This window comes from Diadema antillarum, unplaced genomic scaffold, assembly GCF_040938485.1.
Source record: "Diadema antillarum isolate AM-2024a unplaced genomic scaffold, OU_Dant_1.0 seq00000651_RagTag, whole genome shotgun sequence".
Lineage (NCBI taxonomy): Eukaryota > Metazoa > Echinodermata > Echinoidea > Diadematoida > Diadematidae > Diadema > Diadema antillarum.
In genome coordinates, this window is record NW_027271564.1 from 867,568 (window position 1) to 884,974 (window position 17,407).

Sequence of the window (17,407 nt, forward strand, 5' to 3'; positions counted from 1 at the left end):
TGTGATGCGAAGAGCATCATGACTGATGAGTGAAAAAAAAAAAATGCGGCAGCTGGATTGCATTTGCCGCGAGGCTTTTAAACACAGTGTTGATGGATGATGCGGATGAACGGAGAGTGCTTCTTGGAGGATGTTACATCTGCACTGAGCTGCCCTAACTCTGGATCATGCCAGAACTGTGGGAGAATTAAAGCACTGCAGCATAAGCATGAATTGCTTCCTAGCACTAAGGAACTGTGGACATTGTTTTGCGCAGTCTTGCATACTTTGTAGTACTGATTCTTTTCCCATATAGTTTTCAGAGGAGATACACTGTATTTCCTCGGGGGGGGGGGGGGGGGGGGATGAGCTTGGAAAAGGGGTTCTGGCAGAATTGCAAGATCACTGCCGAATGGAGAAATTCATGACACATGTACAATGTATTTGATCCTGCTGACTCGAGCATGGCGTAATACGATTAGTGCTGTCTAGTTCCATGATCATGGCAATGTGAGCATTGGTCTTCTACAGTGGATCGAGGAAAAAGCCCATCATTAAGCATCTTCCCCAGCTCATTCAAACAAGCTGTCGTTCAACCTCTGCTAAAGAAGCCCAGTTTAGACCCCGACACCCTCATTAGCTACAGACCAGTGTGCAATCTCAAGTTTATTTCAAAAGTTTTGGATAGAGTCGTAGCCCAGCGTCTTCAAGAATATTTGGAACTGAATGATTTAAGAGAACCACTTCAATCTGCTTATAAGAAGCATCATAGCACCGAGTCTGCCCTGATTAAAGTCCATAATGATATACAATGTACATCAAGCACTTGACAAGAAGCAAGCTGTTTTCTTTGTTCTCCTTGATCTGTCAGCAGCTTTCTACACCATTGACAAGGATATTCTTATCACAAGGTTTCGTTCAATAGGTGTGAAAGGATCTGTTCTTGCATGGATATCTTCCTATTTGTGTAACCGTTCGCAGGCAGTCAGGATCAATGAGTGCATGTCATCCTCCGCTGAACTTCTGTATGGTGTCCCCCAAGGATCTGTTTTTGGTCTGTCATTCTTCAGCATTTATGCAAGTCCTCTCGCAGAGATCGCAAGGACCCATGGCATCCATATACATCTTTACGCTGATGACACCCAGCTGTACACCTCATTCGATCCATCTGATCCTTTAAGTGAGGCCTCTACCAGACATAGACTTGAAGCATGTATTGATGATATGAGGGCTTGGATGATACGGAACAAACTCAAAACTAAATGATGACAAATGTGAATTTATGATGATTGCATCAAAACATCTGGCAGCAAAGGTCCATAGTCAATCATTACGAATTGGACGTGTCAATGTACAATCTGTATCAAATTGTGGGAATCTGGGAGTTTATTTTCACCCTGAAATGTCAATGGCGACACACATTACAAACACATGTCGATCTGTATATTTGCAACTACGCAATATTCACAGTATCAGGAAATCCTTATCACACAAAGTTGCAGCCTCTGTTATTCATTCGTACGTTTTGTCTCGTATTGATTATGGATATGCATTATTGTTCAAGGCTTCATCTTACCAACTGGCCAAACTACAGCGTGCTCAGAACTCTGCTGCTAGGGTCCTCAGTGGAACATCTCGCTTCTCCAGCATTACCCCAGTTCTTAAAAATCTTCATTGGCTACCAGTATCCAAGAGGATAGAGTTTAAAATTCTTCTTCATACATGGAAAGCAGTACATTCTTCAGCTCCAAAATATTTGCAAAACCTTGTTTCACAATACGTCCCTGGCAGAAATCTCCGTTCATGTAATAGTAAACAATTAACAGTTAAAAGAACAATCTCAACTCTCAGAGAAAAAGCCTTTGTTTCTGCAGCCCCATCTCTCTGGAACGCTCTTCCACTGAGGATCTGATCAGCGGAGACCATTGAAACATTTTAAGAGCTTCTGAATTCACATATGTTCGCATCTTGTTTTGATTGAATTTTCAACGAATTGCTCATCGGGTGTATATCTCTATCTATCTCTTTCTTCTTTTTGAACCTTCTTATGTACAATTGTGACTATGATGTATGTCATTCTTTTTATAATTATGTCCCTTTTTATAATTACGTCCCTCTGCGCCTCAGAATAGGCTACTAAATCGAAGGCACATAACAAATCCTGTACTTATTATCCTCTTATAGGGATGGTACAGTTTTGGTTGAGATAGAACTTCAGGTTTCCAATGTTTTTTTATGATAGTTCTTTTTTGAGATTATGAGAAACTTATGAAATATGAAAGAACATATAATTCTAAGAGGAATTCAAAGTATATTTGTTGTGAAATGGCTGAGATATCAAAAAAGAAAAGAAAAAAAGGAAAAAGCTATCCTAATAAAAGGTGGAAGGTGGAACCCACTTTTTATTAGGATCGCTTTGTTGTACATTATTTTAGGATATCTCAGCCATTTCAAAACTGCTTTTCATGAAATGAACTTTGAATTCTTCTTAGAATTGTATGCTTTTTAACATCCATTGCCAAATTACCTTTTTGGAAAATATCTGTCACCACTGAATGGTGGTCTCTCATGCCAGGTGAAATTTCTTACGAAGTATTGGGAATCTCCAAAATACCATTATCAATGTTTTGTAATGTGGGTATGACATTTGCCACATGCAAATTACCGTGCTATTAATGTTGATTTGAATACTGGAGTCATAGATTAAAATACCCTTGCTCTGATTTCTTTTTTTGTACTTGCACACTGGTTGGTATTATTATTTGCTGTCTGTTTTTGATGGAAATGAGAATTGCTGAAACACGCCTTGATATTAAACACGACTTCATTTGGGTAATACTGAAACTGCAAAGTATTAGCCCAATGGCTTTTTGAAGAATATCTAACATTTTCAATATTAACCACATGAAATCTTGATATCAAAGCATTATTCCACACATTTCTTGTATTCTAAAATACACCGTATGTGTCCATGCCAGTTTCTGTGGACGCATGGAAACTATAATACTGTACACGTTTTACCTTATAAGCATAATGCATGCAACAAACATCCATTCAAAATCAATTTGCCACCTTGGTCCGGTCATTTGGAATTCACTACCGCCCAGTATTCAAAATTCACAATTTAGCAGGACGTTAAAAAAAAATTAACAACTCAAAATATTTCTCCTCGCCAAATATTAGTTTCACGTTGCTTTACACTTGATCCACCACTTGTATAATTTACCCAACAAGCGTTGCACTTTCATTTATTCTTGTGCTTTCCAACTCTTTACAGTCAGGTGATGTCATCACTGTGAGACCTTGAGGCTTTTACAGGACACGTTTTTGTTTCTCTTTACTTCCCTTCTCTTTCTAGTTCTTTTCTTTTAACCCTAACTTACCGGGGGGGGGGGGGGGGGGGGGGCATAATGGCCCCCCTCGACACTTCGCGCGATATCTCCGCAACGCGATAACCCATCCACACAGCAATTCATGACAATTTACCTTGAGGCCTCGCGCAACTTTTAAAGGACAAGTTCACCTTCATAAACATAAGGATTGAGAGAATGTAGCAATATTAGTAGAACACATCATTGAAAGTTTGAGGAAAATCAGACAATCCGTTGAAAAGTTATGAATTTTTGAAGTTTTTGTGCAGTACCCGCTGGATGAGAAGACTACTGCAGTGTATGAATAACTTAGATGTCACATGCGTACAACAATATAAGGAAAATACAAAGAGAATTTCACAAAATTCCATCTTTTGAAAAAAGTACATATTCCCCTGACTCGTTACCGACAAATGTTATGGGTAATATTATTCCCCCTGACTTTAGAAAGAGGCAAGTCAGGTGCTCTTTTATTATGCGAAAAAAATGAAAATATGTTGAATTTTCTTTTACATTTTCTTTATACTGTTGCACGCATATGACTCACAAGCTGTAGTAGTCTCCTCATCCAGCGGTTCCAACACAAAAATTTAAAAAATTCATAACTTTTGCATCGATTGTCCAATTTTCCTCAAACTTTCACTGATGTGTTCTACTAATATTGTTGCATTTTCTCAATCCTTATGTTTATGAAGGTGAACTTGTCCTTTAAGACCAAATTTGCGACGTCCGGGTACGCGGTTCTAAAGTTACGCAACATTATGTAAGTGCATGTCAGACCCAAAATTGCTCAAAAACGTGATTTTGTGTACAAAACCAATGTAAATTGGGTTTCTATCTCAAATTCATAATTGTATCATTATTTTTACCTTTAGTGATTTAAAACAATCAATTTTATGTTTCATATGATTGAAATTGTGTCGCCAACGATTCCCATTGAAAAAACAATGGAAAACAAAAAGTAAAAAAACAGAAATACATAAGAAATTATAAAAACAATAAAATACATAAGAAATGAAAATTGATAACAATTTTTTTCATCCTAGATTTAATCAGAATTCGCCATAGAGTCTTCAAACAAAAAATTTAGAAGTTTTGGGGCTTTATTTAATGATTTACAGCCAAATTCTAATTTCATGCATAAATTAACATAATTAATTCATATAAAATAAAATAGAGCGATTTATTGAAATGTATCTACACTGCCTAATAGATTGCATCATGAGTCACTCTCGTGTCAATTTTCGTAACAAACACGCGATCCGTGGCCGAGATCATAAAGGGAGGGGGGGGGGGGGGGGGGGGGGGCATCATGGCCCCCCAGGACTTTAAGCTCACAAAATAGCCCAGGTAAGTTAGGGTTAAGTCTGACTTTTTTTTTAAAAGTCTGACTTGTTATCGCTTTGTTATGATGACCTATGTCATTCCATTAATGTGTAAAACGTGTGAATTATGTTGTTATTTCATCATTTTTAACTGTTGCATGTACAGTGGACTCCCGTTATGATGAAGTCCGCGGAACCGGCAGTTTTCTTTCGTTACAACCGAACAAATAAACAATATAAATACATAGAGGGGATGATGTTGCGGCTTGCATTTTTACTTTGTTGTAACCAGAATTTTTGTTATACATGTAGCCGTGTTCGTTATAACGGGAGTGCACTGTATTGTAAATGTTGAAAGAAATAAAGGAGAGTTCTATGCTCTCAATCATCATATTATACCCTTAGTGCGCGCTCCTTCCCCACCCCTGTACCGTATGTCCCCCCCCCCCCCCCCAATAGATTACAACGGGACCCTCCGCAATGATCAGTTTAAGAATACTGAATCAATCCAAACACAATTTCGTGGTATGAAACTATAACTTATTACCCACATCTTACAGAAAACCCCATTCAATTTGCTTCAGTGGTCAAAGAGAAATGAGGAGTTTTGTTGAGCATGTCAGGAATCCCTTCCCTCCAAGTACTGTCCATTGTGTTCACACATTATGCAGTTGCAAGAGCATGCAAGTGCTAAACTTGAAAGAATCAGACCCATGACATGCTTTACAATTCACATTTCTCTGTTACCACTAAACCAAATTGATTGGGGTTTTCTGCATAATGTAGCTACGATGTTGTATTTTAAGATCCTGAGTAGCATTGAGACAGTCCAATCATATCATAAGTTATCAATGCGAAAATTCGATTGTATTTTTTATTTTTTTATTTGGAGGGGGGGGGGGGACATACATTTGTACTGTATAATGGAAACCCTTCGCCTATGTAGGCCAACGTATGAAAAGTTCTCAACCTCTTTAATCAAATTACACAAATGATTGAAGACCTCAAAGAGGTCGGCCTGTTTTTGTGAATTTTCTGAATTCTACAGGATCCATTTTGATGAGAGAGAAGCTCTCCTTTCTGTGCCGAAGACAGTAAGCAGCATCACAAGCGGGAAAAAAAAAAACCCCAACAACAAAAAACACAGAACACAAAAACAGCAAAACAACAACAATGGAGCCATATGCATCGAGAGATGGGAGAATTAATGGCAGTCATATCAATTTTTTTCTAGTAATCATCGCCTCTTCTTGACCCGCATAATACCAATCTGTCGTTTTCTCTGCCATTAAGTCCTCTCGGTATATGAGCATTGAAACGCAAACGTGACTTTCCCCGCCAAAACGCTTGTTGTCATGGTTATTGTGGACCCGGCACTTAAAATACTTGATCATGCCCTCAGAATAACAATTTGCTAAAAATGCTAATTTAACGATGATTGTGCCCTCAGAATGCGGCCCCTGGGACCAGTCCCTTTATCTGTCAAGGTCTCCACACTTCAGCCGAGTGATATTGACGGCATTCGGTGGACGATGATTTATCGACGATGATTTACAAGCAACGATTATGCCAATGAAGACCATGACCAGACGCTGTTCGATTGGTTTTGCCATAATCATTATTCCACTGATACAAATTGTGTTGGGTGAGGAGCTGGTCTTTTAATAAACCGAATTCATAGTTCTGTAGATCGTTGCAATAGCAAACAACGTGCGAACGGTATACTGACCGCCAGCGCGAACAAACTGAGAAACTACGGACAGTTTTCAGACAATCGATTTAATGTTACGTTTGCTGGTGGGATTAAAACATAGGCAGTTCGTTTTGCTCCAGCCTGCTCAGGAAGGTGTAGAAGTATCACAATCGGGCAAATTTCTTCGAGGAGTTTTCACTTTGCTGCAAGTACATACACTGACACAAAGGAATTTGAGACAGTACTGAATCGGAGATATCCGGCATTGTATTTACTGGCATTACAAAGATACCATGGAATCATCTAACGCCTCAAGCTCACCGGTGAACGTAGAATCTACTCTGATGGGAAGTTATCTCCATCGATGTCTTGTGATTGGCGCTTTCACACCTCTCGTCATCGTTATCGTGATCGGCAACGCTCTCGTCATGCTCGCCTCACGCGGGGAACCGACGCTGTGGGAACCAAGCTACCACTTCTTGGCTTGTCTGGCCCTAGCGGATCTCCTGGCGGGTCTGGTTGCCGTACCTCTAGAAGTCTTCAAAAGACTTGTTCGAAGTCACGCTACTTGCACTGTGGAAACGGCAGTCTATTTCTCAATCTGGTCTTACATCTTTACCGGGGTATCTTCTGTGGTCATCGTACTGGTGAATGTAGACAAATATATCGCCATAACTCGACCCTTGCGGTATGTCTCGATGGTTACCTCCAGACGGGTTGTCATTGTGGTAGTTGTGGTGTGGGTGGGTTGTTTGACGCACGGTTTCATGTTTGCCTACGGCTCAAACGATGACCAATCTCTAATTGAATATTGCACATCTGTGCCGACACCGGGCAGCAGAGTTCACCACTTCGTCACCAGCACTTTCATCGTCGTGTTCAGCGTCGTCATCATTGCCAGTAACCTCCGGATTCTCTCCATCGCCAAATCCCAGGCGCGCCGCATCCAAATGCCCGCTCCTCACCACCCCATGGGCATCCCTCCTCCGGGACAAAAGCTCAAGCAAGAGGTGAAAGCAATTCGCTCTATTCTAATTCTGGTAGTCATCTTCTGCGTCAGCTTATTCCCGACATGCGTTTGGTTTGCCGTCGAGTATTTCTTTGATGTAAGCCATCTTGCTTTCTTACTCGCAAGCGACATCAGCTTTTTCCTCCAGAACATCAGTTCAGCGGCGAACCCCGTCATCTACAGCACTAAAAATCCCTTCTTCCGGAAGGCGTTTCGGAAGATGTTCCCAGTCTTTTTCAAGTGGTTCGATGGTAACAACGTTAACGTCGATGTATAAAGCTAAATGATCGTCGCACAATCTACATTAAGAACAAAATGTTGATGTGTAACAGACCATATCATAAAAAAGGGGGAGGTGTTGGAGGGAGGATAACCGCTTGGCTATAATCTTATGGGATATAAATTTTACTTTTCTTTTCGGTCATGGCATATCATGCCCGTGAGTCCATCACGTCATTTTAATGACCTGCTCAGTGTATCATGGTTTTGCTGTAAGTTTGCTTGTTTTTTCCTCTTTTGATTAATTGATTGTTTGTTTGATTGATTGATTGATTGATTGATTGATTGATTGGTTGATTGATTGATTGATTGATTGATTGATTGATTGATTGGTTGACTGTTATATACTTTAGTGTCCACAATAAGAATTCTTCGTTAGGCCTTTAAATTGGATATTACAACAAATATAATAGGTATGTATAGGCCTACAATGCATTCAAGTACCCACACAAACATCACACGAAATGGACTTGTGAACTGCTTCATTACCAAATAATAGAAGTAAAGGCGTACAGATGGGTGATGTTCCGTTAATCCGAATGTTCTTTCTTCCGAAACTCACAAATTTGGTATATACATGTGTATATTTTTCGCAAATCTGAAGATGAAATTAAGTTCGTTAATCGGAATATAGAGACGACGTGTACTCTAACGAACCTTCGGAATTACCAACCTTCTTTCATTATCAAATTAACAAACCCTCGGAATAACGAACCTTTTTCATAACGAACCTTATTTCATTTTTGTACATGATCAACAAACCTCCGGAATAACAAATCTTCAGAACAGTGAACTGTTACCATACAGATAATGACAGCAATCGTGATAAAAGTGATGGATTTTCCTTGTCAGTAGTTACGCATTGATAATCGTTTTCTCGTATATTTGTTTTGCATTTGACTTTCAAAGTGATTCAAATGCAATCATAGGCCTAATAATCGTAACATTTCCTTGTGAATCGTAAAGGTCAAAAATATATATAATCCTCTTTTTATTAGACCATAATTTTGCGAAAACATTCAATTTTCTGCTCACGAGAAATTGTTATTAATACGCTTGTTAAGGATGACGTTATATGCCATCAATGGCTGTTGGTATAGAGCACTGCGACTTTGTCAATCACAATGCATGACTAAGATCATACATAATAAAATTATATCCTAATGTTTATATTTATGTTTATATCATTTCATAAACATCTGAGCTTTGTATCATTTTACAGGTTGAATTCTCGTTCGTTCACCGGTTTATATCGTATGCATGTGCCAACGTACAATGTATTCTACCAGTTAAACTAATTGTAATAAATACACTAATGGATAATGAGTTTGATATTCAGTCATTTACGACGTGACAAAACGTACTGCGTCTGACGAACATGTATTTGGTTGTCAGTTATCTAGTCATCTGTGCCGGTGGAAGCTGGTCTTATCTGAGCCATTTAGAATCTTTAATTACCTAGGTACAGAACTACGGTATACACTGTACCTTGTAGGCCTACATGTGTTTATACTGTTATTATCAATGTTCTTTTTCAGGTAGGATTCATCCATATAACGAAAATACTTATGGTTGAACTTTTGTATTACCTGTTTTTACAATCTAAGTTAACATGCATGTTCTAGTTTCTCCCTGCATATTCAAACAGAATTACATGGGCTAGTATATACACAATGTACATAATGTTATATATATAGGCCTATATAGCCTATGTATTATATATATATATATATATATATATATATATATATATATATGTATACATACATACATACATATATATATATATATATATATATATGTATACATACATACATATATACATATATATATATATATATATATATATACTTATATATATAATATATATAATTTTATATCTTGCTTTTCACGTGTTGGACTTCGAATGTTGTAATTATTAGAAGAAAGAGTCTCAAGTACGCCATGGATCCAACAAGGGGTTTTTTTAATTACAAAATTTTCGGTCTGCCTCAGACCTTCGTCAGTGCAAAGACAAAAGACAATAAAGACAAGTCATTGTCTTTGCACTGACGAAGGTCTGAGGCAGACCGAAATTTTGTAATAAAAAAACTTCTCGTTGGATCCATGGCGTACTCGAGACTCTTTCTTATATATATATATATATATATATATATATATATATATATATATATATATATATATACATATATATATATATATATACATATATATATATATATATATATATATAGATATTCAACATATCAGTAGTAGTAGTACATGTAGTAGAAGTAGTATTATTAACATCATCACAATTACTGAATTTGAGTATGATTGTTGGTCTGCAGAGGTTGGCAGCCCAGTGATAACCCTATCTTGAATGCTCATGTACTGTACACACCATGTGTATTTTTTGTGCAAAACAATCACAACACACACACACACACATACACACATGTCATGGCCAATCATTTCACCTCCTACAGTCAAGAACAAACACATTACATCACCTCATAATACTCTTATCTTTGTTTGTTTGTTTGTTTGTTTTGCTACCTCTTCTAATAAGAGCATGGGATGATTCATTGCAGTACATATCTATCTTGTACATGATCTCTTTTATCTGTGGACATTTAATTTGGTCTGTATCATAAGTAATCCAGTCACTTTTCAAACATTTTGATGGACAAGCTGTACCCTGACAAGTCGATATGTGAGATACAATGTTTGTATGTGTAAAACTTGTACCTCGTTCAGTCTCGTCAACTGGACATGAGTCACTTAGACACGTTTCACATCTGATCAAAGTCACTTCTCCAGTACTGACCGATGAGCAGGAAACCTTCTCCATGAAGTGAAAGGCGAGGTTAGCTGTTTCCCTTTTTGTCTCATAACCACAGAATCTTCTAGAAGTCCACCGTGTCGAGAAACCATACTCCCCATGATTTCCAGATATCATTTGTCCTGGGCCCCCATTTCACAAAAAGTTGATATAATAGCAACTTGTGCTAGAGTGGGAATTGGCATGGAAACGACAAGAATCCAGCTTCCTGATTGGCTGTTGCTATGGGAAGTTGGCAATCCAGCAACAGTTGCTATCCTAACATCTTTCATGAAATGGGGCCCAGGTGTCCTCAGCCAACAAGCAATTTTACCATTTTCGACCCAATGCGTGTATAATAATAAATAAGTATATTGATGCTTAAAAAAATCCCAGTATACAACCGCACAAAGATTAACAAGAGTGAGTTTATGGAACCCTACTGGATCAGAAAAGTCAACAGACCAAGCAGCTTTCTACACATGTATAAAGCAGTTTTATCCTGCCATATTACTTGAGACACATGTGGAAAGATAGAAACAATGACACCAGGTTTTAAAGTTTGATAAACTTCTTTAATCTTACAATCTTACAATCAGAGGTTGTAAAATTCACACATTTCCATTTTGCAAGAAAAGCAACCCACAAACCCTTTTTTTTTCCCCCCCAATTCAGAGTTCATGCGGAATCATTCTTTAGATCTTTGCATCAATTCATCACCGTATGTGATACTGGGCAGATCATCGCATTCAAATGGCAAATTAACAACTGAATTCCCAGAGAGATTGGTCACATACACATAAATCTACATGTGTTATTTCATAGTGATGTAAAAGTGTTAAGCTGCTCTTGCAAATATTACATGAGCAGACTTTTGTATCAAGATTTCCAATCGCAAGTCCAGGTTGACTTTATGCATTTCAATGATATTTTGCTGACATTTGACTCTACCCTGCGACTGCAATACTGCAACTATGCATCAAGGGCCATTACTGCTGGTCTATTTTTTTCTGGTGTAATGGCAAATGTTGTTTCTTACAAAATTGAAACATGCATCGAGTGCATGGACAGGTACCACTGCAAAGCGCAAACACCCGTCGGCACGATCAAAATACAAATACACTCTTGGAGACTGCTAAATATACAAGTGAGGCGAGAGGAAAGGAGGGCAGGTTTAGATGTATCCATGAGGTTCGTAGTCCGATTTGACGTTGTAGCCGATGACGCTTCTCCTCCCGATCTGTTCGCCGACGAAGAACCAGAAAGCTACCTCCGCACAGACCAGAGTGTTTAACCACGCCTCCTGTAGAAGATATGCACCAAGCCCAAGATTGCAGGTAAGGAAAGATGTCAACACAGCTGAACATACCGTAAAGACTGCTGAAGACATGCACAAAGGCACCATCAAATTTACACAGAATATTGCACAGCCAGTCTCATCGGGCAAGAGTAGTGCAATTCCTCTTTTCTTTTAAAAAAAAATCAATTGTCTGATCTCTTTATAAACAGAACAGTGTTCCTGTACATTTTATAGGATTATTAAAGAAATGAATGCAGTGTATCAAGTAATTATTTTCTTTATAAGACAAAAATCCTCCATACCAACAGAATCAAAATGTTACAATATTAACAAAAACTACAAGCAAATAATCTGAAATCCAAATTTCTACCATCCTATGGCATGAGTGATCTACAATATTAATGAGGATTTCCATTTACTTAAAGCTTTGCCCTGGTGATTGCTGCAAATAGATATCTCTCTTTCTCTTAATTCTAATTTGTTTTGATAAAGAAAATTTAAAGAAAATTCAATGAAATTTAATTTCATATGAAAAATACTCATCCTCCTGACTTTGTAACTGACATTACAATTTAAGGGTAATACTCTATATTCTCCCTGCCTTCTGAATAGAGCAAGTTGAGAGCTCTGTACATGTATAGTGTGCTACAGAAATTCGAATTCTCTATACATTTTTGTTATAGTGTTCCACTACTATGACAAATTGTTGCATTCCTCCTGTACAGCGATGATGGCACATTCATCTAATATACACTTCAGATATTCATACCTTTTGTGCAGTCTGCCAAATTTTTCTTAAATCTAAACGATGTGTTGACAAACTTCCTAAGTGATATGTATATTTGAAGTGAGATCATCTTTAAGCTGCATGAGATTCTGTGTATGCTGTATGATTCGCGAAATTTTGTGAAATTAGCACGCGAAAATATTAACTTTGATCCCAGTATGGATGCAATGTGTATGGACATATTTTTCCGTTCATCACTGTACATCCAAATCATGAATTCAACCACTCGTGAAATTGTTGGGAAGTCCCGACTCACAAAAATTCAGACTTGCTAAATATATGCTGTATTATAGTAAGGGATCAAACTTGAAGTGAACTTGTACATACCTTGACTGTAAGTTGTGCCCATTTGCCTGTCCTTGCTGCCTTGATGATGTCCATTACACCTTTCTGCACGGCAGGGAATTCCCCAGGGGTGGGTGGGACAAGTTCTACCTTGGCATAGTACAAGAACTTGGCTAGCAGTGGCTTTGAATACTCTACAGCTTCTGCAAATATGAAAACAACCAAAATGCTCGTTTGTTTTTTCCTGTTGTAATACACATTTTGCTTTAAAAAAACAACAAACAATGAACAAACCACCACAAAAAAGGAACAAAAGCAAACACACACGATGGACCTGTGTGCACAAACAAGAAACAAAATTTTAAAAACTCTGTGCTTTAACTATCTAAACAGTAAAGTACTGTTCATGTACAATGTACGGGTGTAGCTGTCCGAATACACAGAAATCTTCTTCAGATTATACAGTATGTTCCCCCCCCCATAAAAAAATAAATAAATAAAGAGAATTCTTTTTTTTTTAATCGATTACTCAGTATCATCGATAACTTATAAAATAGATTGTAATTGAGCAATCCTAATGTTATTTTAGGGTATGAAACTACAATGTATGACTTCTTATGTACCTGTACATCTTGCAGAAAAGCCCATTCAATTTGGTTTAAGTGGTCACAGAGAAATGTGGATCATTGTAAAGCATGTCATGGGTCTGTTTCTTCCAAGTTCAGCACTTGGCTGCTCATGGCATCATAACACAATGGACAAAACTTGGAGGGAAGAGATTCTTGACACGCTCGACAAGGATCCCCATTTCTTTGTGAATACTAAAGCAAATTGGATGGGTTTTTCTGTAAGATGTCGGTTATAAGTTATAGTTTCATTACTTAAAATTGCCTTTTGATTTATTCACTACAATGTATTTCTAAAGTAATCGTTGCAGAAAGTCCCATTGTATTTCTTTCTTTTTTTTTCTTTTTTTTTGGGGGGGGGGCAGACGGTATTTAAACAGATGAGATATATCACAAAACGCAATGTACAACATGTACATTTCTTTACTGAAACACATCTCTTGCATATGTGTGATTTTATACAATTTCTTTGGATTCACTATATGAACCTTCTGCAGCACACATGCTGGTACCAATACATTTCACAACATACATTTTTGCTCCATAATACAATGTACTTTGATCAAAACAATTTGATGATTCTTTAGAACTGTACCTGCAACAGGCTGTACAGGCATGCCTGACAAAATGGGAACATGTTGATTAAACTGTCATACTGTGTGATGCAATTGAGGGTATCACCGATACGTACATGTAGGTGCCGTGTGCAGAGCAGTGTGTTAGATGCATTATGAGATACAGTAGCTCATGGGACAAACTTGCCCCGGTTTTGGCTGCACATGCACTTACATCACGCTCTGTCTTTATAAAGAGGTATTTTTTGTTGAAGATTTCTTAGCTTTCCATTATGTGACCAGCACATTGAAGCCTTGCAGTAGTGAACCATGACTCTAGTGACCGCAAATCAGTAAAGCTTAAGACACTTTCAACTCTTTTAAGCTGAATTACATGTGTATAGCCAAGAAAAAAAGGGCTAACATCGGAAAAGCAAAGAACTCCATTGAATCTTATGGGAACTGCGACTCGCATGAGACAACCGGAAGCGAAGGGGCAAGGGACTGAGGAATCCCACAGTGCACCTGTGACAGAGCTCTTCAGCGTGCGCAGGAGTTTTTTACGTCATTGGTGATAGCGAGAATTGTGTGAGAGTTGTTGTGGCTACCTAGCTAGAGTTAATACACTTGTAAACAGCAATATCAAGCCTCTCCTCTCACAGTCACATGTGTGACTGTACCCAGCCACTTTTAGCCAAATTAGGAATTGCCACTGAGTACACTCACACGCGTGTGGCTGGAAATGGATGCTGGTAACTAGAGTCTATACACAGGTCACAGCCCCCTCTCGCTGTACAGAAGTTGGCGGAGTGCGCAACGCTTTGCACGGCATATATCGTTGATACAATGTAGTAACTCATCAATAGGGAGCTTTAGATTTGCGGTGCGGACGTTTCAGACGACGATTGCAGTGGACGTTCTCCTCTCCCCTTGCGTCGTGCTGAAAAGTCACTTTAGATTAAGCTGGGACACAACGTATAAAAAATAAAATGGCGCCCCGCAATGATGGGTGCATGAAGTAGCTCTTCTCTTTACGTCATGAATTGAGCGGATGTAAAAATAGCACTGAACGCGTAGTCCATTGTAAACAACTCAGACCTCAGACGACGCAATCTCTCCAATGTCCAACACGAGATTGAGAAGTTATCATCCAGCTAGATTTCAGCCTCTAACAACATACTCTACCAAAGATGTGTTTAAATACTCTTTCATGCCTACAGCTGTAAGGCTGTGGAATGATTTGCCGGTAGACGTCATCACAGCTCCATCCGTGGATGTCTTCAGGGCACTCATCTCATCCAATTAGCATAGCTCCAAGGGATGGTTTTTTACTTGCACTTGTACATATTATGCACCACCGGCTTCACATGCACTCAAGTTACACCTCGGCGTAATATATCCAGTTTTGGACTTTGCCGAGTATCCACATAGAAGTAGAAGCAAGCTATAGTTCAATAGTTCAACTTGACGCACGTTTTTTTTTTGTGCATGCTCATCAGTCAGACTACAGTCTAGAGTCAAAACTTGTTTTTTCCCTCTGAACATCCCCATCGCAAAAATCTAAAGCTCCCTAATTGAATACACATACTGTATAGTCAGACTAAATTATTTTCCTATAGAGCGCGAGTTGGATACCGTACATGTATGCACGGATCATGTTAGATTTACCGTATTCAACATGTTCAAGGAGATTCACCTTGACGTCCTTGTCATTGATTTTACACATTATAGACCTTTAAACATTAGAGGATCTAGACTACAGACTCACGGCACGCTAAGCGTGTGGCTAATGACATTTGCATGAACTTTACGCAAAATCATACAACATATTATCAGATATGATATGAGAGTCGTAAAATAGCAGACTTCAGTCACTGAAATCTGAATTTCAGTCTGCCTGTTTGTTACGGCGTGCCATAGCAACTGGATATCGCATTTGTCATTTGACATCTGCTGCATTCAGCTGCATAAATGTTACTCCCCTGGTCGATAGTGAAGCACGCACGTAGACGTCTAACACAGTTACACATACAACTAAGGTTACTTGTAAAGTGAGGTGCCCGCACCTCGCCAGGGGCCCGAATAGTACCACCAGTCGCCACCCTGCTTGAAATTGTTACAAGCGCACTGAGCAAAAATTTATGCCCGGGTCTGTGTTCAGTACCCTAAAAAGAAAAAACTTGAAACAGGGCAGGATTACCACAAACAAGCGAACTGTGGTGAAAGCGAGCAGTTTTTCGCGAAAACTTGAAATTTGTATTGGGAATACGTGTTCTAAGTATCATTTTACGCATCTTTTACGTGCTTGTCTATGGGAGCTTCACGCCGGTCACTCGCACACGTTTTTATACGTGCTTTGTCTATAGGAGCGCGGGTGGCGAGTTGCGGGCCCCTTCCTTAGCGCGCAACTTTTTCGCATCGTTCGCGTTTGAGGACGATAAGCTGCAAATTTCAGGTATCGAACAGTAAATTTGTGTTTCTATTGGAATCTTCAGAATTTTTCCAGTATGTAAGTGGGATTTCATGGAATTTCAGTGACGAAATGTGATTTAAATATGCATAAACATTAACTATGATGGCGAGGAGCGAGCGGGTCACCCAACCAAGTATACACTGTACATACACTGCACTACTACACAGCACACTGTATACACGGTGCCGTATTCATTCACGTCATAGCGTCACAACACACATGACACAAGTAACACGAGAGAATGCCTATCATAGATTGGTGAAAATTCAAGCATTGGTCGTAAGGTAGCCCGCAGAACTTATCCTCTAGAAAGTATGATGAACAATAAACGCACCTGAAGCAAGTTTAGGACCTTGCGTTGCCAAAGAAGTGCCTAATCTTTGGCCAACTCCGACGAGTTTCTGTGCCGCACGAGCCATCTTGCTGCTGCATGTACAAACCGGCAACCGGAAGTCAGAGGTCGAGTTTGTCGATATGAGGTCATGCGATATCGATACTAAATTGGCTATCGCAACAATGCTCCATGCCATGCACACACTACTCCATGAGTATGTTTTGCTTATTTTTGTTTGTTCAATGTTTTTTAGTACAAAACAAAGTACGTATCTAACATTTTTTTTTGTTGTTGTATAAAAAAAAAAGAAGAAAACACCCCAAAACCAAAGCATCATTCAGTGGTGTAAGATCACCCTAATGTGAAAGGAATGTTATCAAAGTTTTGTGCAGATAACTAGATAGAATACTATGGTATGCACTTTCAATACGTTCAAACTATGCAAAAAAATATCTCATTTTTTAGGCTTATCATCGTTGATGCCAGTGGAAATTCACATACATCTGCCCTATTCAGACATAAATTGTCTCTTCCTGACTGGTACATGTACCAAGGATTTTCTGTTTTTAGTCATAAACTGTATTCTGTA

At 38.7% G+C, this 17,407-nt stretch overlaps 2 protein-coding genes across 2 annotated transcripts; one reads left to right on the forward strand and one right to left on the reverse strand.

The window, feature by feature from the left end:
• The first annotated feature begins 6,661 nt into the window (after nt 1–6,661).
• LOC139736519 (adenosine receptor A2b-like) lies at nt 6,662–7,654 on the forward strand. The gene has a single exon (XM_071647269.1). The coding sequence runs from the start codon at nt 6,662–6,664 to the stop codon at nt 7,652–7,654; it is 993 nt and encodes a 330-aa protein (XP_071503370.1).
• A 3,608-nt stretch (nt 7,655–11,262) lies between these two features.
• LOC139736541 (ATP synthase subunit g, mitochondrial-like) lies at nt 11,263–16,903 on the reverse strand. Its single transcript, XM_071647291.1, has 3 exons — nt 16,819–16,903; nt 12,874–13,034; nt 11,263–11,762 (listed from the first exon to the last, which is right to left on the reverse strand). Exons 1-3 carry the CDS (start codon nt 16,901–16,903, stop codon nt 11,634–11,636), a joined length of 375 nt encoding a protein of 124 aa, XP_071503392.1. The 3' UTR covers nt 11,263–11,633.
• Between the last annotated feature and the right edge of the window lie 504 nt (nt 16,904–17,407).

Coding starts and splice junctions, on each gene's coding strand:
- LOC139736519 (XM_071647269.1), top strand. CDS start 6,662: ATGGAATCATCTAACGCCTCAAGCTCACCGGTGAACGTAGAATCTACT.
- LOC139736541 (XM_071647291.1), bottom strand. CDS start 16,903: ATGGCTCGTGCGGCACAGAAACTCGTCGGAGTTGGCCAAAGATTAGGC. Junction 13,035..16,818: donor AGGTCCTAAACTTGCTTCAG/GTGCGTTTATTG, acceptor TCATATTTGCAG/AAGCTGTAGAGTATTCAAAG. Junction 11,763..12,873: donor GGGCACAACTTACAGTCAAG/GTATGTACAAGT, acceptor TATCTTCTACAG/GAGGCGTGGTTAAACACTCT.